A 20,968-nucleotide genomic window follows, 5' to 3' on the forward strand; every position below is an offset into this window, starting at 1 on the left:
CACTCAAATGTCTGTTTAATCATACATCTGTCTATTTGTTTATTAGCAATACATCTAGATATAGTCTCCAAATTGGGGCGTCCGAGGTGTTTAAAATCCTTACCATGTCATTGCAATTTTCCCAGTTTGATTCTGTCCAGGGACCTTTGTTGCATGTTATTATCCCGCTCCGCTCTCTTCTACGTTATCTCTGCCAAATAAAGGCAAACATGCCAGAGAAAAACTTGAAGAAATCTTCAAATGAAGTATGGCAGACAGTGGACACAGTGGGATATCGTTGGGGGGAGGGGGGGTGGGATGTCCACATTAAATTATTATGTAAACATCATCTTCCACTCAGGTGCTACTGGGAAAATTTTACCCGTTTCGCCGTTTTAAAACCGCTTTGCATTTGGTAGGCTGTTTGGTGGAGGCTAGTCATCTGCATGTTATAGATGTAATCAACATCTTGATCATGAACAGGAAACGCAAGCGATCGTTACATGGGCATCCTGATACGTTTTCACTTCTTCCTTTTTACATGGTGAGCGTAAATCATAGTTTTTTTTATCAAAACTTAGAAAATTAATATTGATTTATTTAAATGAATAGCTGCTTTTGGTTTGTTTATGACTCATGTCAGCTCTGATCAATTATGACACAATTTTAACTCATGTTAGTTTTGTGTGCATTAATGTTGTGTGCCTCAGGAATGCCTTGGGGGACCTGTAGGGATTTTAATGTTTAAATTACTTTTCAAGGACTAAACATTATATTTAATAATATCAGAGTATAATTTATTCACATTCACATAGTAGGATGTTATAGTTTAGTTGTGGCATCTTAAAATGTAAATAGTCTATATGCCTAAACCACTTTTTGACTCTGGTTAAAACTTGGTCTATCATATTCAAACGTGAAGCCCGACACAAACCCAAGCTCTCATTGATCACTGGAGGTATTTTGGGAGTTATGGGAGCTGGAGTTTGACCTTATAACGAAAGTCAAAGCCTGCAGTTGACGGGCTTGTTAGTGAACACTGTGATGCAGGGAGACAAATACACTTCAGGTCTGTTACAAAGAAGAATTACAATTTTATTTAATAACATAAAATGGGTGTGTTCCACATACATTTTGACATTTGCTGTCGTGATGGTAACTTATAGTGTACATTTAGTTTAAGAAGAAAAGAGGCAACAAAAGCAGTCACTTATTTTTTGCTCCTGTCTCACGTTACTGATATCGCTGAAGTGGTTCAACCCACCGGATGATGCCAAAGCGACAGTCCCTCGCGAACGCACTTTGGCAACTTTTTATTTCTGCGTATCCGAAAATGACATCTCCAGTCACCAAAGCCATGATAGAGTCCTACGCGCTCATGGTCATGGTCATGGGCACGTTTTTCGTCTATTTCTGCGGGATGGTGTGGGCTTTTTGCAATCCGAAACTGAGCGGAGCAGAGGAAGAGTGTGGGGCTGGGAAACAAGCAGCGGAACACGGGGACGACTGCTGGGTTAGCGCTCCCAATCCTCCAGAGCGGGATTTCAGGTGCGTCTGTACGCATCTGCCAGCACCGCCGTACACCGCACAGGGGCTCACGCAGAACACTTATGTAAACTTTTGGGACGATACTGATAGTCTGCTGTCAGACTGCAATGCTTTTTGCCGTGAGGATCATGGAATTATCAACCAAACTGGACATAGTCCCTCCTGGGCCACACAGGAAAAGTTGGTGACCTAGCTTTACCATCCATGTCTGCACGTGTGTGTTCACCTCATATAATATCATCCTTTAAGGAGTGAATGGACTTAAAATCACATGGATAAAAGTGGATGAGAACAGGCAATGCTCAATGTTATTGTTAAATCATCACAACATATATCATTCTGTTTCTGTGTCCTATAACAGACATTGTACTTCATGCTTATAAAAATCACTGTAACTTGTTTATTTGCGCTGTGAATTCAGGCTTGCACGTTGCTGTGTCAGGCAGAGGACACAGCTATTTTTGTTAGAGTGCTGCTCCCAGGTCACCAGACAGGATTAAAATACTCTGCATCCCAGAATTGTGTGATCTGAATCAAGATGATCCAGGTCCTGCAGGACTACTGTGGATTTAATGGGATTATTTTTGTTTCCCTTCAATTTCTTTCTTACTTCACTTTCTAGTTGCAGTAATTTCTTGAACAAAGCATCTGATGTGTCCAAATCAATATCCATCTGCAAAGTGGAATAGAAGACACAAAACTCACTACATGAACTATTTGACAAGAATATTTTAACTGAAATTTAATGGATAATATTCCTTGCCATACCTTGCGTGGCTGTATGTAGTTGTTGCCTAGCCCAGATGTTAAGCTTTGATACTTGGCTTGTGGGTCCAGTGATTCAGGCTTTTGCTTAAATAGCCAGAACTGCAAGAAAGAACAGATTTAATGAATGAATTATGTACCAACTGTTTAAGGAAATTTGAAAATGTGTTTTGCCTACCAGGGCTTCAGCTCCATTATAAGGGGCCAGGGTGAAATTATTGGTGAACATCCTTATCTGAGATTGAGAAAGAAAAATGCATTCAGATACGAATAATTTGAAGTGTGCGTGTCAATAATTTGTACGGTCAGAGTTGCACTCACAAGCCAAAGGACGGGCATCAGCAGGGTCCAGAGGAAGGCCGGGATGGAGGGTAGGATACCGCAGGTCAGCTTGGTTATCACAAAACCAGGACAAATGACAGACGAGTACAAACCCTAGAGAGCCCAATAAAAGCAGGACCACAGTTATCATCATCATCATCATCATGGGAGGTATAAAAAAAAAAAGGTAATCTTGCAGGCATGGTTGATACATGACACGTAAGGCGTGTGTGTGAGCCGACCTGTTTGTTGTAGTGTGTGTTGAGCGCCAGGCTGAGCAGGTCGGAGGCATATTTGGAGGAGCTATAAGGTTGTGTGCCTCTCTGGTGCTGCATGTCTTCAAGGTTAAAAGCTGAGCGGTGAGCGTTACTGGAGGAGGTCCAGATCAGCTGGGATGTCTGGCCCGCATGGCACAGAACTGGTTCCAGCTCCCTGATCTGGTCCCCAACACAGAACAACAAGACAGCATTACAATACACAAGAAAAAACAACATCTTAACAATTCATGTTCATAATAACAGATACTGCTGAATTCTTTCCACAGTTTGCCTTGAAACGAGGCAGAAATAAGAAGGTTATGGTTGATTTGTGTGAGAAACAGATGAGATTATTGTATTAGACTAATTTCCCTTACAAAAGAAGCCAAATTCCTCATTTTAGAATATGGTGAAAACTGTATATTTGTTGCCCCATTAGATATTCAAGTTATTAACTTCTTTGTGCTTTGGGTTTATTATTATATCTCAATATGGAAATCTAATTTGGAGCCTTGTCTGAGTCTACTCCCCTTGTTTCCCTTTACCACTCCTATGAGGGCAGGTAGCCAGAGCTCAGGGAGAGCAGTGGCATACAGCTTTTGATGCACTTAATGGTCAGTTATAGCAAGCTATTGGGGCATTTGTACAAAAACGTACTTTGCTTTTCAAATTAAACGTTTATAATATAAAAGTGTCAGCTCTCTATCATCTTTGTTTGGACTGTAATACGGAGCGTGTCTAACTGTATAGGCCTACATCATTCATGGAGCCTCAAAGCACGTTTGGACCACGTGAATGCCTTTACAAAGATATACTGAAGATTTTAAGCAGCAACAACAATCTTTCCACGTAGATACCACTAAAGTCTTTCAGATTCCTCTTCTGCCAAACTTGCTTGAATGTTTCAAAAAGATACCCAAATGCACTTAAAATGATTTCACCTATTGCAATCAAATGTACTTGCAAGATTCATGCCGTTCGGAGTTGTAGCCTCATGATTGTTTGGACCTATTGTAAGTCGCTTTGGACAGCTAAATGTAAAAAAACAAAGACCTTCCTGATCATATTACGTGTCACTCTTCCTCTCTAAACTATGTGTGAATACAGCATCAAAGACAGATCTATATTTAAAGTCGAAACAGTAACTTTGAGAAGGTTTCTCTGTGATGGCAACTTAATACATGTCAGATTTAATCTGCAAATGCACAGTAAGCAGGATACTATTCAGAGTGACCTTTCGCCTAGAACAGTACTGTTAATTTTTAATGAGCATCGTTGCTAAGAAACAGACAGATCCAGTATCACCTAAATGTATTCCTTCAAGGGGAAACAAATGACAAGAATTACTGTCCCTGCAGAAAAAGGAAGGAAACATCATTTTGTATTTGATTCTATGGATCAAACCACACGACTAGATAATTCAGTAGCCAAAAGCAGTTACTCACTAGTAGAAAGTGACCAAAGAGGTTTGTCATGAAAATTTCTTGCAGGCCATCAGGGGTGACACAGTCCTTCTGCGTCAGAATCCCCTCACCAGTGGCAAACATGGTGACAATACGGCTGCAATAAAGATTTAGAATAAAGTTACAGAAACCGAAGCTTTTGAAAGGCAGCATGGGATATAGAGGTTTGAAATAATCTATTTAAAAACGATATACAGACCGAACATGTCAAGTAAAAAAAAGCCACAGATGCAGCTCAGTAATTTGAAGAATCTTCAAAAGTAAAATCAACAAAGTACCTGGAGAAGAGGCCTTTGAAAAATGCATTTACATCAAACTGTGGGTTAGGCATGATGCCTGCATTCAGGTAAAGACAGTCCAGCCGGTTGTACCTGCAGTACACAAGTCACACATTCATTTCTGTAACACACAGAAAGCACATTTTCTAGATTTACCTTTTCTGTATTGATGACTATTTGATGTAAATATGTATTTGAGTGTAATGCTGTTGGGAGTCTTTCCTCCCACCTGAGTTTGACCTCCTGTGCAGCAGTGAGGACGGAGGAGATGCTGCTGGTGTCCATCTGCAGCAAGGCCACATTGGCTGTGGGGTGAGAGGTGAGGAGGGCAGAGCGAGCAGCCTGAGCCCGCTGCATGTTCCTGCAGGCCAGACACAGCTGGAGACCCTCCGTGTCCTGCAGGAGACGCTCACACAGCGCCAGGCCAATGCCACTGCAGGGAGAGACACATGCAATGTAAAGTAACACATTATAACAGCATCTACAGTTAAATTTGATTACATTAGTGACCAAATTAATTCCACATACATGTACAAAATGATACTGCCATTTGGACCAGGACTCTATTGACAAGGAGATTTCAAAAAGTCACATGAATAAATAAATAAATAAAATATCCATGCCTTTAATAATTAACAAACAGATAAAACTAAACTAAAAAGACATAGAAGCAAAGTCTCATGTCCTGAATCCATTAGGATTGGTAATCTGAATCTAAATAGGTTTCGTTATCTTTTTGAAATCCTCTTTACAACCCGAAAACAATGATAAAATGCTGACAACAAATAAATAAAAAATCCGATATCTGTGGCTCCTGGACTGTAATAGGTCGACCTACCTGTCTACCAGCGCGCACTCATTGCGCGTCACCGGAGTGCGTTGTTTAATACAATAGTTTTGCGAAAGTAGCTTTGAGGGGAATCCTAAAGCAAGCTGTTAGTGTGGACAATTTGGCGACGTTTTCACTAGATGTAGCGACTTTTGGAGATAGTGCTGCTACCTACATTCCTTGGAATAGGATTGGGTTTTGTCTGTTGGATACGGAGCCTACTCTTGCTAGTTTCCCCCAAGATTACAAACCCTAATTAAGGTTTCTAATAAAAGACAATAAATACAGCCATTACCTATTTGCTCCCGTCACCAAAACCACCTTATTCATCTTTTCTGGTCCAAACTAGAAACAAAACTGCATACAGAAAACACAACACGTCCTACCAAATGTTGTTTCAAAGCAACAGGGTGTGTAGTTTCCACTGAGTTATATAATGAACTCCTCCACGTTGTGATTGGACACTGCAGTAGCTCTCAGCCAATGAGAGCCTGATACCAGTCATACGAATTAAACAAGAGTTCTCAAAGAGATAGACTTCCCAGTTTCAATTTTATTTGTATTTCGTCTATCAATGTACAACGTATATAAAAACACTTCTCACTGAAAAACATTTGAGTACAAATATGCAATAAAACCAATTATGAAATCTGTCAGGGTGCCATTACATTTTTACAGCTATACAAATCACCACATGCTTCAGAAGTACCCAAATGTGTCTTCTATTCATATTTAACATAATTGTACAGATTTTTTTCCTAGATTGCAAAACACAGAAAGACAAGGATGACTTCCACATACAAGTTGTAAATACCATGCATAAGGGAAGATATGAGTGTCTTTTATGAACCAGGTAAGTGGGACAAAGGCCTCTGATAAGAGGGGAGAGCCTGTAAAACACAGCTAAAGTGGCTGAAAACAGTGGTATGCAGTATGAAGCTCAAGCTATTAGAGAGTTATACACAGATGTATGAAATTAAGAAGAAAGAATCCAGCATACATCAATAAAAGAAAGAACAAACTGATAGCTAAAACCTGTAGATGAGCTGCGTTAGTTTAAATGAGCTAATATAAACTAATCTGAAGCAGTCATACTCTTCCAAACAAACACATTATTTAGGCTGAATATTCCCATTTCCTCCACATTTCTCATTTAAAAGGAAATACACTTTCTTTGTCAACTGAGAGGAACTATAAGCCGATATGCATTAACTTCTTCAATACCCACAACACACTCGGTAACATCTTCCCAATGGTACTGACCGTAAACACATACTGTTGAACCAACATAACAAAACGCAGCCTGCATTACTGATAAGCGTGTTGCAACATCTGATCAATTATCAAACAGTGATATTAGTTTGTGATCAATGCTGGACAATAACAGTTTGCAGTAGGAAACAAACAATTAATTTGTTTGGTGCTTAGAGCCAAAATGTGAGCGGGAATGTTAATGAATCATGTCAAATATGATACTCCAAACACGTCAACTTAAAGAGAAAATGACTCCACAAATATATCAACAAAACATAAACAGAACAAACACATATAAACATATAAATATTAATACAAAATATTGCTATTTGAGATTTAGACTATCTATTATCTATTGAAAATACACAGTCATATACACTTCATGTTCAAATCACAGAAGGAAAACTGCAGGGAGATGAGAAAGTTACTGAGTTACTTGATATTTCCTTGTTATTCTAAATGTGTGGAGTTTGAGAAAACTGAGATGAAATAATTGAAATTCAACAGTTATGCTTGGCTGCACTTTTCCCTCTCTACATTCAAGCAGTCTTCCAAAAGAAAACACAAGAAAGTTCTTCAACAATGTTATCAAACACATGTCACATGGGAAATTTGAACTCATATTAAAAAGATGATAATAATATACATTTTCAAAAGTGTCGAATGTCACTTGCTACATTTAACTTTCGCTTCATCAACACATGTCACAACCAAAACTTCAATCACGTTTCTGTGTGCTGGTGTATTATAAAACAGAATAGATTTTTCAAAGAATACCTGTATGTCTATAAAACATCTTAGCCGTGCCGATTAAACTCAAACTGACACACACCAAAAGTCTTTGGTTGTCCATCTTTGTAGAGCGTAAGTCCATGAAACAGTCGTAGTAGGTGGCTCTCATCAGTTTCTCTACTGAAATAAGATAGCTTAAACCTGGAATGTGTCTGAATCATAGTCTACTCTTGTCTTGCACCATCACTGTCTTAAAACATTGCCCCGGCTTAAGGTTGTAGCTCCAGGAGGGCTCGGTGTATTTCCTGGAAGGACGGCCGTTCCTTTGTGTTCCTCCTCCAGCAGCTCAGCATGATCTTGTAGAGCGAGTCTGGACACAACACAGGCTGAGGCAGGTAGATCTGCATGACAGGGGGGGTAAGAAGGTAAGCCAGATATCCACTGGTTTTTATATGTCGATGAAATGTTTGTATCGAAACTCACCTGTCTTTTCTGGTCCCTGAAAAACTCCCCTGTGTTTTCTATCACCTGCTCATCCGTGAGCTGAGAGTAGGGTTGCTCCTTGCAGAAGTTAAGTATCTCCCACAGGGTCACCCCAAAGGCCCAAACATCGCTAGCTGTGGTGAACTTACCCTGCACAACAAAAGATGGGGATATGTCAGCTGTTCAAGAAAACATGAAATTAAGGATTTCTTGTCTACAATAAAATTCAAATCCATAAAGAAATATTTCTCCCCAAAGATGATCATTTGTATATCTATTACTCTGCCGTGTTTTTCTCGCTTGCCTCCACAGTGACAAAGAATCCAAAAAACTAAACAACTTCTTGATGAATTAAAGTAAATGGCGGCCGCGTTTATCAACAGCAAAACCATATTAAAACATCTGTTTTCAAACTCTCACACCACTCATGCAGTATAATCAAAGTCTCATCCACTCACTTCTTCCCAAACATATGCATTTTTGCTAAAACCTCACTATTTAAAACACTTTAGACTGGCACAGACGAACGTCAGACTATTGATATAAGTGTTTAAATGGTAAGGTCTTAGCGAAAATGCTTACGTTTGGGAAGTAGTTTGCAAACAACTGAATAAATGAGACTTGGAATATATTGCATGAGTTGTGTGAGAGTTTGTAAATGGAAGTTTTAACATAGTTTTGCTGTTTGATTCTAACCCCATTAATTTAAGTCATTAAGAAATGTCTTCGTTCATTGTGGAGGCATGCGATGTTTTCTTCTAGAAGACAGTAACACGCGGTGAGTAATTTACATATAAATGATCATTTTGGGGGTGAAGTATTCCTTTAAGTAGTGGTCCTTACCAGCAGGATGCTCTCCCATGACATCCAGCGTATCGGCAGTACCGCTCTGCCCTGGATGCGGTAGTAGTCACCACTGTACAGGTTTCTGCTCATACCAAAGTCAGCTATCTTAATCGTAAAGTTTTTGCCCACCAGGCAATTCCGCGTGGCCAAGTCTCGGTGGACAAAGTTCAGCGAGGAGAGGTACTTCATCCCCGACGCTATCTGAGCCGCCATGTAACACAGATTATTGAAGCTGGAGAGGAGAGAGAAGAAACATCATCACGTGTTAGAGATTTAAAATAAAACACACAAAAATAGTCATACATACATATACAGCTCTTGTTTGCTCACCACTCACCTGACAGTAGGTGCATTGCTGAGCAGAGCGAGTTGTCCCTCGGGTTCGTGGCGGGACAGGAACTGGTTGAGATCTCCGTTCTCCATGTACTCTGTGATCATACAGAGAGGGTCGCTGTAGATGCACACAGCTAGCAGGCGAATGATGTTGGGATCCTTCAAGCGTGACATGATCTTTATCTCTTTCAGGAAGTCATTCCTACCAAAACACAAAAAGTAAGGGACTTACTTTACACAGAGACATCTGAATTGTATAAACATAGCATTTCGAGACGTATTTTCCGTTTCAGGTACAGGATAAAAATGTGGTTTTTGGTGCATGACTGGAGTCGATACCTCGCATTTTTGCTGGCGTCTGACCGGAGCATCTTCACAGCCACTAAAACTGGCTGGTCCTCTGGGATGTCAAATAAAAACTCTTTATTCATGAACTCCTGCATTCCCTCTGCTTCACACAGGTGCACCTGAGAGGGAGAGGAAGGGGAAAGGAGAGAGAGGAGAAGAGGAATGCAACATTTATAACATCACATGTGCTTTAAGCTTATCAATGCTGTGAGAAAACCTGCAGAAGAATGATGAAGAGCGCACACCTCTCCAAACTGGCCCTCTCCCAGCTTCTCTTTGAATGTGAGCAGCTTTCGTGGGAACTCCTCCACTGCAACGTCCTTCCCTGACAACAGGTCCATAGTTAGCGCAGGGATGGCGTACGTGTTGCTTCCGGTCACGCCTTGCAGGTTTACAATGTCTGCCTCTGCGTAGTGAGGGGCGCCATCTTGGACTGCAGTAGTTGCCGTGGATTTTGACGCTGCTGTGCTGGTAGAAGCTGGAACACAATATGGAAAATGTTACTGAGAATCTCAATAAGATAATGTTGATTATTAACCTAATCCTACGAACTGGGGTACCCGCAGACCCCAGAGGTATACTGTTTTATTATTATTATTATTATTATTATTATTATTATTATTATTATTATTATTATTATTATTATTATTATTTTATTATTATTATTATCTCAAAGGTGCTTTATTCTCTCATTCTAATTGTTCATGATTTTATCAATCAGTTTGTTCCTAAAAACTTCATATCATTGTTTTTTGTCATTAGACCAACGCATTGGGGGCCCCGGTCAAAAGCACCCAATCCCCCTACGCAGTTTTATTAGGTGGAACTATTTATTGTCCTCAAACAGACAGATTTCCTCATGAGTTCTGTCTATTTTCGTTTTACATATTAACTGTAACTAAAATAATAATAATGTGTTTTTCTTCAGATGGCGTTTCTTAACTAATAATGTTCTGAGGTGAAAGTTAACAATTTGCTATGATGGTTGTTTCTTACAGTAGTGTATTCTCGGGGCATGTTGAATACGTTGGTAGGGTGAGGGTTAACTATGATGTGTGTATGTAAGCAGACGTGCGTGTCCACATACCAGGCTCCTCTGAGCTCTGAGCAAACTCTGGCAGTTTACATATGATGCGTGACGGCTCCTGGTAGTCTGGACCGAGGGGGAAGATGCGCTCATAGGTGGAATTAGACTCCTGCTCGCTGATTGTGCTCGACTGGTTGTGGTTGTAGGCGAACGTCTCACTCTGTATTGACAAACTAGCAGTTAGTTCATCGTCCAGCATCCGGCGAGAGGCCTAGAATAAAGGATGTTGGGGGTGAAGGAGCAGATCTGACCACCTCCCGAAAGAAGACTCAATGGAAATGCAAAAAATGACTCAACGTGCAAAAGCTGGTGTCAGTTTGATATCTAATACATCAGTGATGAGCTCACCTTCTCCAACATCTTCTGCCACACCTGCCTCCACAAGATGATGACAATGATGACCACAAGGATGAAGATGATGGCCACTAAACAGCCAATCAGAATCCGGGTGTTGCTGTCATCTACTTTGTGGGTGGGGTCATCCTCTGGGGAGGGAACAAAGAGAGGCACATTTTACAGTATGCGTGCATGTGTACACGGGGGGCCATACTGCACGTCTCAATGACATCAGGATATTACATCATAAAAAGGTTTCCAAATAACTAGACGCAGTGATAGCTTTAAATTTTGAGTTCATGTTTAAAGTGTTTTTGTGAAATGTGTTGCAAAAGCAGAACATGTGTACAATTTAGGGGGATTTATTGGAAGAAATGCAATATGATATCCATAACTGTGTTTTCATTAGTGTATAATCACCAGAAACTAAGAAATGTTCCACGGAGGAGTATTCATTTGGCAACCTCACTGCTAGATGCCACTAAATGCTTGACACTGGAGCCTTAAATAAATAATTCAATAAACTACACTCTGTAGACTTAAGCGGTGTAACTAATAATATTAATAATGGCTTCCTTCCATTTAGACAAGCCAAATCACAGACCCTGTTTTTGTGCGTGCTGACACACCTAAATGGAAGAGAGCGAATGAATTAATGTTCTTAGTTCCACCTGAGCATTTCCTGCTGTGACAATTTGAAATGTCTGCCGTGACGAAACCTCCGTTAAGTTAAGGCCATTATCAGGAGCATGGGGTTGTTGGATTAGTGTTCTGAAAGGAAAGTAATCTCTCGCTTTACTTTTTTATCTCTCTCTCTCTCTCTCTCTCTCTCTCTCCCTCCCTCTCTCTCTCTCTCTCTCTCTCTCGCTCTCTCTCTCTCTCTCTCTCTCTCTCTCTCTCGCTCTCTCTCTCTCTCTCTCTCCCTCCCTCTCTCTCTCTCTCTCTCTCTCTCTCTCTCTCGCTCTCTCTCTCTCTCTCTCTCTCTCCCTCTCTCTCTCTCTCTCTCTCTCTCTCTCTCTCTCTCTCTCTCTCTCTCTCTCTCTCTCTCTCTCAGCAGGTAGTGCAACGTTAGTCTCTGGCATGACAGTAGACCAGACTTAATAAACATTTTTATCCTTTTCTAAAAGGATCATAATAATTTCTAGTTTCTAACCTCTCCTGCACAATGTTGCAAACTTTTTCTTAAATTCAACCTTTCTTATATACGTGTATATGTACAAACAAAATTATATGTATAGTCCCAGCACTTGTAATGTATTTACTTGTCTTGTCTTTTTTTTAAATGTTTTTGCTGTCTTGCTATAGAAAAAACATCCTTTTGAGAGACAATACAAATCTTGAACTGAACTGTTTTCTTCCTGCTGATCCACCGAAGGTATTTTGCAAATCCTCAGACAAGGTTGTTAACAACAAATGATGCCATATGCATGTCACAAAATGTTTTATCGAAGGTCTTCATCAAGAGTGGAGCGATCACTGACCTGGTTGTATGTTAGGTGGCAGTGCTGTCTTGGGTGGAGCCAGTGTTGTGTTGTACATGGCTGTATCTGAAGGTCAGAAATGTAATTGTTCATCTTAAATAATAAGGACTCAAAACAGACGTTAATATTATCATTTAAAAATAAATAATAATAATATACTAATACAAATAATAATCATAAAACATTATAATAATAATAATAATAATACTAATAATACTAATAATAATAATAATAATAATAATAATAATAATAATAATAATAATAATAATAATAATAATAATATACAGTTTTTATGCACAGAGTTTCCAAATATTTGCAGAAATATATCAGTCTTAAAGTGTAAAAGTAGATGTCTAAGTTACAGATTTTACACACAGTTCTTCGGTCTGTACCTGACTGGAAGGTGATCTCGCTGAACAACATCCAGGCATCAGCAAAGAAGAACTGGCACTTGATGGCACTGGCCATGTGATTGGCCAGGTTGACGGTGATGAAGCGCGCGCTGGGATTCTTCTCGTCCTCCACGGGGCTGAAGGAGAGGGGCGTGGCCTCCCAGTCTGCCTCAGAGCGGAAGTAACACACCACCTGGCGGAAGGCCTTCACGTGCCGTGAGTACATGTTGTTGCAGTGGACCTGGATGAAGACACGTGGGGAGACTTTTAGCGCTGAGAGAGACGTAAAAAAAAAAACTGAACACATGGGGAAAATATTATCTCGTATGATCAGGAGCCTCACCTTCATGGTGGTGAAGTTGCGTATGCGGTCAAACTCAAACATGATTTCAACAAATCCACTGGGTAAACTTTCATTAGTCCAACCCACGTAGTCATACCCGGGCCACACATTGTAGACGTGACTGTGCGTAAAGTCATCCAGGCCACACACTCCATCAGTCAGCTGGCCCAAGCCCTCTGTCATACTGAGAAACAAAGTGCATTTACTTAAGTACAATTTCGTTTTGTTGTACTTTACTTGCATATTCCCAGTACATCCACTACATCTCAGAGGGAAATATTGTACTTTATACTTCACATTTGTCTGACAGCTTTAGTTACTTTACTAATTTTTTTCATACCCTTCCTGTCCAGTGCAAACCACATATCTCCAGATGTGTTAATTTTGACATATGAGGTGTTTCCTCTCTGGGTTGAGACAATTATTCTACTTCTTAAGCTAAATAACTAGTTAAAAACCCTCTTGGATCAGGGGTTCACCCACAAAGCTGAAAAGTACATTTTGCTACATACTTTTACTTAATTAAGATTTTGAATGAAGGACTTTTACTTGTTTTTGAGTATTTTCACAGTGTGATATTAGTACTTTTACTTAAGTAAAGGACCTGAATACTTCTTCCACCACTGGAAAACACAAAGGAACATCCTATATGCACTTCCTTTAAAATGTGTTTATGGTGCAACCATTTAACACTAGGTGGCAGCATTGTAAAACCAATTCCTCACTTCTGCTGTTGGCTGTGATATCGTAATAAAGGCCATTTTCTTTTCCCTTTGCACTGTTGCCTCCACAGAGAAAGGAAGCATGCATGTGTCATGGAGGACATTATTCACCATGCCATAAACTAAACACTACTGTCAACAAAAGAGGGATTGGTTCATTACGGTTTCTTAACTTCATAAGCATGGTTGACTCATTCCTATGAAGTATTGCCTAACTAAGTAAACCACCATGACCCACCCACCCACCAACGCCTGTCTCTTCACTATGGTGACATGGCAACAACAAGGTGCAGGGAAAAAGCACTGAGTGTGAGCTATGATGAAGCAGTGTAGTGGTATGTGTAAAAGGAAGGAGGAAGTGAGAATAACCACGCACAGAAACACACACACACACCTGTGGATGACAGCTCCGTCATAGACAGAGTCGTTGAGATAAGCAGGAGGAGCAGGCAAGCTCATCTGTTCTCCTGCTGGAGCGTTGTACGACACAAGACCATCTGTAAAGCAAAGAACAATTAGAATCTTTTAGATGAAACAACACAATTACATTTTACAGTCCATCAATCCTCATACTGTGCAGATAATGTCTGCTCGAAACCACAGAAGTAGCATAGGTAGAACTTTCCATTATGTGAAAGATTTTTCTTTTTTACTGTTCATGTATTTTTAAACTACTAAAAGATCTCCACATATTCACAGGACTTATCAAGCCTGTCTGACAAAACTATTACAATAGCATGCTAACTCAACCAACCAGCTGTGTCCTGCTTGTATGGTGACATGAAGTTGGACATTGGTAATAACTAGCTGTAGGAGAATTTGTTTTACAGTATATATCATTCTTTCTTTCTATTTATTGAATTTCTGATGTATTATTATTTAATTACATTGTTCCTAATCTTGTGTATGTATATTGATATAGTTATGTATTGTTAATGTTTCTTGGAAATCTAAAAATGTAAAGGTGACAGAGAATCAGCCGATCCTTTTCTATCTTTATGGGTTCAAAGGTAAGGACTGGTGCCTCAGTTTAGCTGTCCTTACATATCCTCGTTTCTCATCAGTCATTTTCCTTTCCACCTCAGCCCCCTCTTACCGAGCCATTCACAGCCGTAGAGCTCCACTCTCATGCAGACGTTCATGGAGTGGTCTGTGACGGGCATGAAGCGGACATAGCGAGCGATGATGGGCGGCTCGAGGTCCTTCAGGACAATGTCGTACGCATTCCTGTTTCCTTCAATCACCTGTGGGAAAAACAAACATACCTTGACCTCATGAAGAACCTCACTATTGATTAAGAATGATCCATGGCCTCCTTTTATCAATCAGTAGATAATGAAGAATTAATGAATCAATCCACTAAAATATCTCTATTGCAACTATAAACACAGTCATACCAGGCATAAACGATGACAGGCCATAAAAGCATAACTTGAAGGCAGGTGATGGTGGCATCTTTATCAGAAGTGTGTTATAAAGGTCAAAATAGATTATACGGTGTCACCCAAGCCACGGAAACTTGGATTACATCCCAGCAAGTGTAAAGCACTGACTGATAGGTTGACTTACCTGCTTGCCCTGCCGGTTTCTCCACGAGATCCAGCGGCTTCCATCGCGGCTGTACTTAATCTTGTACATCTGGGAGAACTCATTGCCGATACCACCTGCGTGACGACCCTGGGTGCCCACAAGGGTGATGAAGTGGAGCGAGCGCAGGTCAATCTGGAGAAACTCCTTCAGGCTGTCTGGCTCCACTGTTATCTCTGGACACCACGCGCCATCGCCTTCCTCAAAGTCCAACCTGGGAGAGACACACAGATAAAAGGAGGGTGAGGGAAAGGATGAATTTATGGTGGGTGGATGTTCACATTTGAATTACAGCAGGGAAGGGAAAGGAGCAAGGGAGAAGAAAAATTAGGACAGGATGGAGAGGAAAAGGTGAGAGGAAAGTAAAAGCGAGTGCGGTGGTGGATTTCAGTGCTTATAGATGGTTATAAAAACATCTGGGTGAAAAGCCTGCGCCGTAAATTCTTCTTAAAGTGTTCATTTTGGGCAAGGGACATGCAGGGGCGAGGGGGAGTCGGGCGAGACTGAAAACCCAGCCGGGATGGATGGGGAAAGTGTATTACATCATTATACTGATACTTACTGAAGGCCACCCAAGTTCTCATGCACACACACACATGCACACACACATGCCTCCTTAATCATGTGGCTGTAAGTAGAACTGATACCCCAGTTTGTGGCTGACTGCAAATAAACAGGCACCTTGCAGGATAAACCACCCACACTCGTTCATTATCATCATTCACACACACTCACTCATTATCAGGGTAAACATACTATGAGGCACATGTGTGTGAGTGTGTGTCTATACATGTGTGTGTGTGAGAGACCTACCTGCCATATCTAGCAGCGGTGGATTCGGACCACTGGCTGGAGGCAGAGATGTCCTCGTCCTGTATCTGCCCTCCTGACATGCCCAGAGGATACCGGCACACACCTGGAACACAACATGTTTGATTAAAAGACTAGAAGAAATGAGGTCATGAAGGTCAACAGATAAATGTCCACTTGTTTGGAAACTCATTGTGTATTTTACTAAGAGAGGGAAGTGACTTTTTAATTCCCTTCGAGCTTACTGTAAGTCCATTTTTGATTACCAGTATGTAGTTCGAAAGGCCAGAATACCAGAAAAGCCTTTCACATATAACACATAACACATATAAGGTTCACTAATCAACGCTTTATATCTTCCTTCATAACCCATGCATCAAAGTATTAAAAGACGTGGAGGTTTAACAGCGGGTTATGTGCTTGTCTACTTCAGTGAGTCTCGTTGTCCCCGCAAGAACATTAACTTAAGTGAAGTATTCAAATCTGTAACAGTACCGCAAGATATTTCCACCCCGGGTATTTAAAGCTACCTGTTTTATCACACTATGAAACACGCAGCTCACCTTCACTTCTCTCAGACCAACCACCAGCGCTGGTTCATGTTAAACAATTTGAAACCGTCCTTAAACATTTACCAGACGCTCAGAGACATTTATAAGACTTAATTCCCAACTCCTGTCAGGAAATGTGATGGATAGTGCTGCAAGAAGGAGTGGGGTGGTGATGTGAGAGGACTGCACACACACACACACACACACACACACACACACACACACACACACACACACACACACACACACACACACACACACACACACAAGCACACAAGCAACTACACACTCCTTGCACTCAAATTGTGGTTGCTTTATTTAAATAATAAGCTGGATCCATTCAGTGTCTCTGCCAGTCCAAACAGTGCTTGTATCACATGTACAGGAGTTAGTTACTGTGTGTCAGTGTGTCTGTGTGTGTGTGTGTGTGTGTGTGTGTGTGTGTGTGTGTGGTAGGAGCTGGCAGGTTTGAGCCCATCACGCCCCCACTATGTGGTCAATAGAAGCAGTATGCCCTCTGTTTCCTGCATGCCCATCCACCCACTCATGTCTCCTCTCACTCCTCCTGTGTGGTCTCTCCCCTCTCTCTTTTCATTTGTACCCTTCAGTGGCAAAGGTGATTAAAGTTAACAGCGCGATTTAGAAAATATTCATTTCATTAAGACTCAGCTGGCTGGTGGCTAACTGAGCATGACACAGCCAACATGGTATCTATTAACTTTTACAAGGCTCGTCATGAATCTACTGATTTCTGGGTGTTTCCAAGAGCAAAAACGAAAGGGAACTTTTCCATCGCACGTTATCTACCTAGGGTTGGGTTGATCTTGTTTTTTGGCCTAACATTGATAACTCCACCTAACAGGATATGGCCGCTAGTTAGCCTCATTATTGGATGAAAGAGCCTTGAAAAACTTGATTTCTGCGTTTGTGATAGCAGTTGGCTTTCAGTGGAGCTAGAGGTGGAAGTTAGAAGAGGACTGAGCTGTTAGCCTGGCCCCTTGTCTCACAGAAAAACCTTTGAGAAGATGCCAGCAACAGCAGAGGTTGAGGTTCAAGGCCTTCTCTGTCCCTCCTGCTCTTTCTTTCCTTCTTTTTCTCTCCCTGTGATTCTCTTTTCCTCTTTTCTTGATCTCCTCCAAATATTTGCTTAAAAGTCAAGATGTGAAAATCCCCTGGAAGTTTGGGACTGATGACCTGATACGCTGCTCACATGTCTGTCTGTGCACACAAAACCATCGATGCAACCACACACACGCATACAGGCCACGTCTTGGCAGTGACACAGTGACAGCCTGAAGGAGGCACAAACAAAAACTCTTCCAGATGTCTACATTCGCCTCGCCTCCTTTCATCTTGTCCTCTCTAACCTTTGTTCCACGGTGCCCTCTTCACTGCAGCACTCATCACTTATCCCCAACATGTTTACACCCCTCCCCTCAACTGCACTCCTATTTCTCTCCTCTCACCAGATCGCCTTGGCTATAAGCAGACCACATCAACAGAAGTCGTCTCACTCTTTTCATATTCTCAGCATATTAGCGGTATCCTTGGCTGCATCATTACAAAACCATTTTAATGATAGGTGCGGTGCTCAAACGGCACACATGATAGCTGGAGTAAAACACAAATCGTCAGAACCTGCTTCAAGAGAAACAGCAGAGATCTCCAATAAATGATATCAAATCAAATCAGGGCAGGATAAGATGAGAAGGAATGTGAATGTTTAAAAAAATGGAATAGCTGGGATGTTAATCACTGACATCAAGTAGCTGAAATGTTGTATCCGTCGGTCCAGAGGTTATGGAGTTTGAGGTGGTTGGCATTCCTGCCTCCTTGTGAGAGCCAGAAGAGCAGCACACGAGCCTCATTCTCACAGAGGTAAAGAGGGTAAACAGACATCGAGACGAAGAAAGAAATGACCACATCGCAGCATCTCTCCTTTCGCTCTTACTGTCTACACTGGGATGACACGTTGTATAAAATACAAAAAGTAATCTTAGTGAAATGCCGCATGATTGTGTGTATTGGGCTGTGCATCGGTACTCAATACCTTTTAAGGTATCGACCAAAATAACTCAGTACCAAGTAGTATCGAAACTTCTCCAGTCGAACAGAAGTTCTGCACTTGATACATTTTTGTACCCAAGTATAGAACAAATATTAGACTATGTATCGCAACCAATCACCATCAATGATGCGACGTGTGATTGTCCCACTACTGCAGCAGCTACGAGCCATACAGTCTGTGGTATGATGAGGTCGAGCAGGGTGTGTTGGCAGTTCAGCTTGCTGAGATATCGTAATTACGTAATTATCGTAATTTTCTAAACGATTCCCAGCCCTATGTCATCATGTCGTATGAGGTGTTGACATAAGTTGTATCGTTTTGCTATAAAGTCTTGGAGCACCTCGCTAGTTACCGTAGGCTAACCCTCTACAATGTCCTTTGTCAAATAACAACGGAAATGGAAAAAACAAATCAGTTCTGTGAAGTCTTACCAGAAAAATACAGTGATACACACACAAACAACGCAACATCACTAGTTGGGGAAAAAACACAGCAATTGCCTCGGACATAATTGAAGAAAATAGGAGTCATAATCAGAGCCTTTCACCACATCCTACAGAAAGTCAGAGAGACAGAATCAGTATATCGTGCCGGATGTGTGACCGCTCTTCCAAATGTTGGTTTTTGCCGTGTTTATTTATCTACCCAACCCACTCAGAGGTGACCCCAGGGGTGAGCTATGGGGGCAGGCGAGTGTGTGCCTTTGGACGCACGCACACATCCACAAATTTACCCACCTACTCACACACACACACCACCACCACCACCCTTCAACATTTGGCCACAGTATCTAAAAATATCAAACCAGAAAAAGGTGGAAAAATACCGGCCTTGTGTGGTGGAGGATAAAGAGAGAGAGAGAGAGAGAGAGAGAGAGAGAGAGAGAGAGAGAGAGAGAGAGAGAGAGAGAGAGAGGTGAAAGAGTAATGGACCAAACCCTCTCTCTCACCTCTTGATTTACCGCACCCTGACTACTGAAAGGCTGGTTTGTTCTGTAGTGTTTGCTGTCCAACTGCTGGCTCCAAATACACTCTCACACACACACACACACACGCACACACACACACACACACACACACACACACACACGCACACACACACACAGTTTTGGTTGTGTTGTTTATAAATGTAAAGTCTGCTTTATTATTGCCCCCGCGATTGTTGGGACGTTAAATCTGACCCAAAATATGCACAATTATCCTCCAATTTGGGGCCGGCATCAGCTTTGTCTCTAAACACAGTAGCAAAAAACTCTGGCCATATAATGTTTATAGGTGACATGCTGGAACATAGCGTAGTAGTAGCATGAGTATTAAAAAGTTATAACATCAGAGTGGGAGTTTATTTCTTCTTCCAAAAGTTACACAGTCTAACTTTGAAGTTCATACAGTGATGTGTGATTTTATTGACTCAAAGGGAAAGTTCTAATCCATTAATTGATTCACTCGAGGCCATCTAAACAACCACAGGAGAAAAGCCCACACAATAATATTACTGCTTGATATTTGGCTGCTCTGCTCAGCCCTCTGCTCATGTCCACACCTCCTCCCCTTCCACAGTGAAATAAAGTTCGCCCACTCACCAGTAAAATGGGAAAGACAGGGATGGTATAACTCCATTGCTTGGGAATTTTAAACAGGGGAAAGTTGGCATCACTCAACATCTCAGCTCTCCTAAATTCAGCCATGAATATTTCCAGACTGTGGAAAAATGACCCTCTTCTCAATGCAGCAGAACTAAAGCATTAGACAGAATTATAGGCGGATATATCCTGCTTCCATATATTAGAACAGGTTGAGATTTAAGCTTTTAGTGACACTGGAGGTGATTTAAAAAAATAATCGCGGGTGGTTTTTGAGGGAAGAAATCCCTGGGTTCAGATTATGGCTGCAAAGGTTTGTGTTGAATGGTGAACTTGTTAAACTTTGACTATGATCAGATGCACAAACAGTCCTTTCCTTGACTTATGAGTGGTCAAATACTCGGAAACACACACACACACACACACACACACACACACACACACACGCACACGCACACGCACACGCACACACACGCACGTACTGGAGAGAAAGACAGCGCCTATTTCAATGGACTTTCCTGCTGTCAGAATGTCTGGTATGCATTAGCCACAGACTCCAGTGGGATAGTTGGA

At 41.3% G+C, this 20,968-nt stretch overlaps 2 protein-coding genes across 4 annotated transcripts in view; both read right to left on the minus strand.

Annotated features, from left to right (window-relative positions):
- Nucleotides 1–1,053: 1,053 nt before the first annotated feature.
- hsd17b7 (hydroxysteroid (17-beta) dehydrogenase 7) lies at nt 1,054–5,859 on the minus strand. 2 transcript variants are annotated; one of them, XM_029429884.1, is made up of 9 exons: nt 5,736–5,859; nt 4,841–5,044; nt 4,612–4,704; nt 4,316–4,430; nt 2,856–3,050; nt 2,614–2,727; nt 2,471–2,527; nt 2,296–2,394; nt 1,054–2,200 (listed from the first exon to the last, which is right to left on the minus strand). In XM_029429884.1, exons 1-9 carry the CDS (start codon nt 5,768–5,770, stop codon nt 2,024–2,026), a joined length of 1,089 nt encoding a protein of 362 aa, XP_029285744.1. In that variant the 5' UTR covers nt 5,771–5,859; the 3' UTR covers nt 1,054–2,023. The 2 variants fall into 2 exon arrangements, with proteins under 2 accessions (XP_029285744.1, XP_029285746.1); XM_029429886.1 differs by lacking the exons at nt 1,054–2,200; nt 2,296–2,394; nt 2,471–2,527; nt 2,614–2,727; nt 2,856–3,050 and adding an exon at nt 3,802–3,901.
- Nucleotides 5,860–5,973: 114 nt separating this feature from the next.
- Nucleotides 5,974–20,968, minus strand: part of ddr2a (discoidin domain receptor tyrosine kinase 2a) — a 30,048-nt gene continuing 15,053 nt past the window's right edge. Inside the window, exons 3-17 of one of the 2 annotated variants that reach the window (XM_029429877.1) lie at nt 16,198–16,300; nt 15,367–15,598; nt 14,894–15,041; nt 14,192–14,294; nt 13,076–13,259; nt 12,733–12,973; nt 12,341–12,406; nt 10,872–11,008; nt 10,524–10,683; nt 9,682–9,914; nt 9,428–9,555; nt 9,093–9,290; nt 8,753–8,987; nt 7,910–8,059; nt 5,974–7,827 (exon numbers count right to left, since the gene is read on the minus strand). In XM_029429877.1, the coding sequence (XP_029285737.1) occupies nt 7,696–7,827; nt 7,910–8,059; nt 8,753–8,987; nt 9,093–9,290; nt 9,428–9,555; nt 9,682–9,914; nt 10,524–10,683; nt 10,872–11,008; nt 12,341–12,406; nt 12,733–12,973; nt 13,076–13,259; nt 14,192–14,294; nt 14,894–15,041; nt 15,367–15,598; nt 16,198–16,300 (2,450 nt within the window). In that variant the 3' untranslated portion in view covers nt 5,974–7,695. Of the gene's footprint in view, nt 7,828–7,909; nt 8,060–8,752; nt 8,988–9,092; nt 9,291–9,427; nt 9,556–9,681; nt 9,915–10,523; nt 10,735–10,871; nt 11,009–12,340; nt 12,407–12,732; nt 12,974–13,075; nt 13,260–14,191; nt 14,295–14,893; nt 15,042–15,366; nt 15,599–16,197; nt 16,301–20,968 lie in introns of both variants that reach the window. The other variant, XM_029429876.1, reaches the window with a different exon arrangement.

This window comes from Cottoperca gobio, chromosome 4 (assembly GCF_900634415.1).
Source record: "Cottoperca gobio chromosome 4, fCotGob3.1, whole genome shotgun sequence".
In the NCBI taxonomy this organism is placed as follows: domain Eukaryota; kingdom Metazoa; phylum Chordata; class Actinopteri; order Perciformes; family Bovichtidae; genus Cottoperca; species Cottoperca gobio.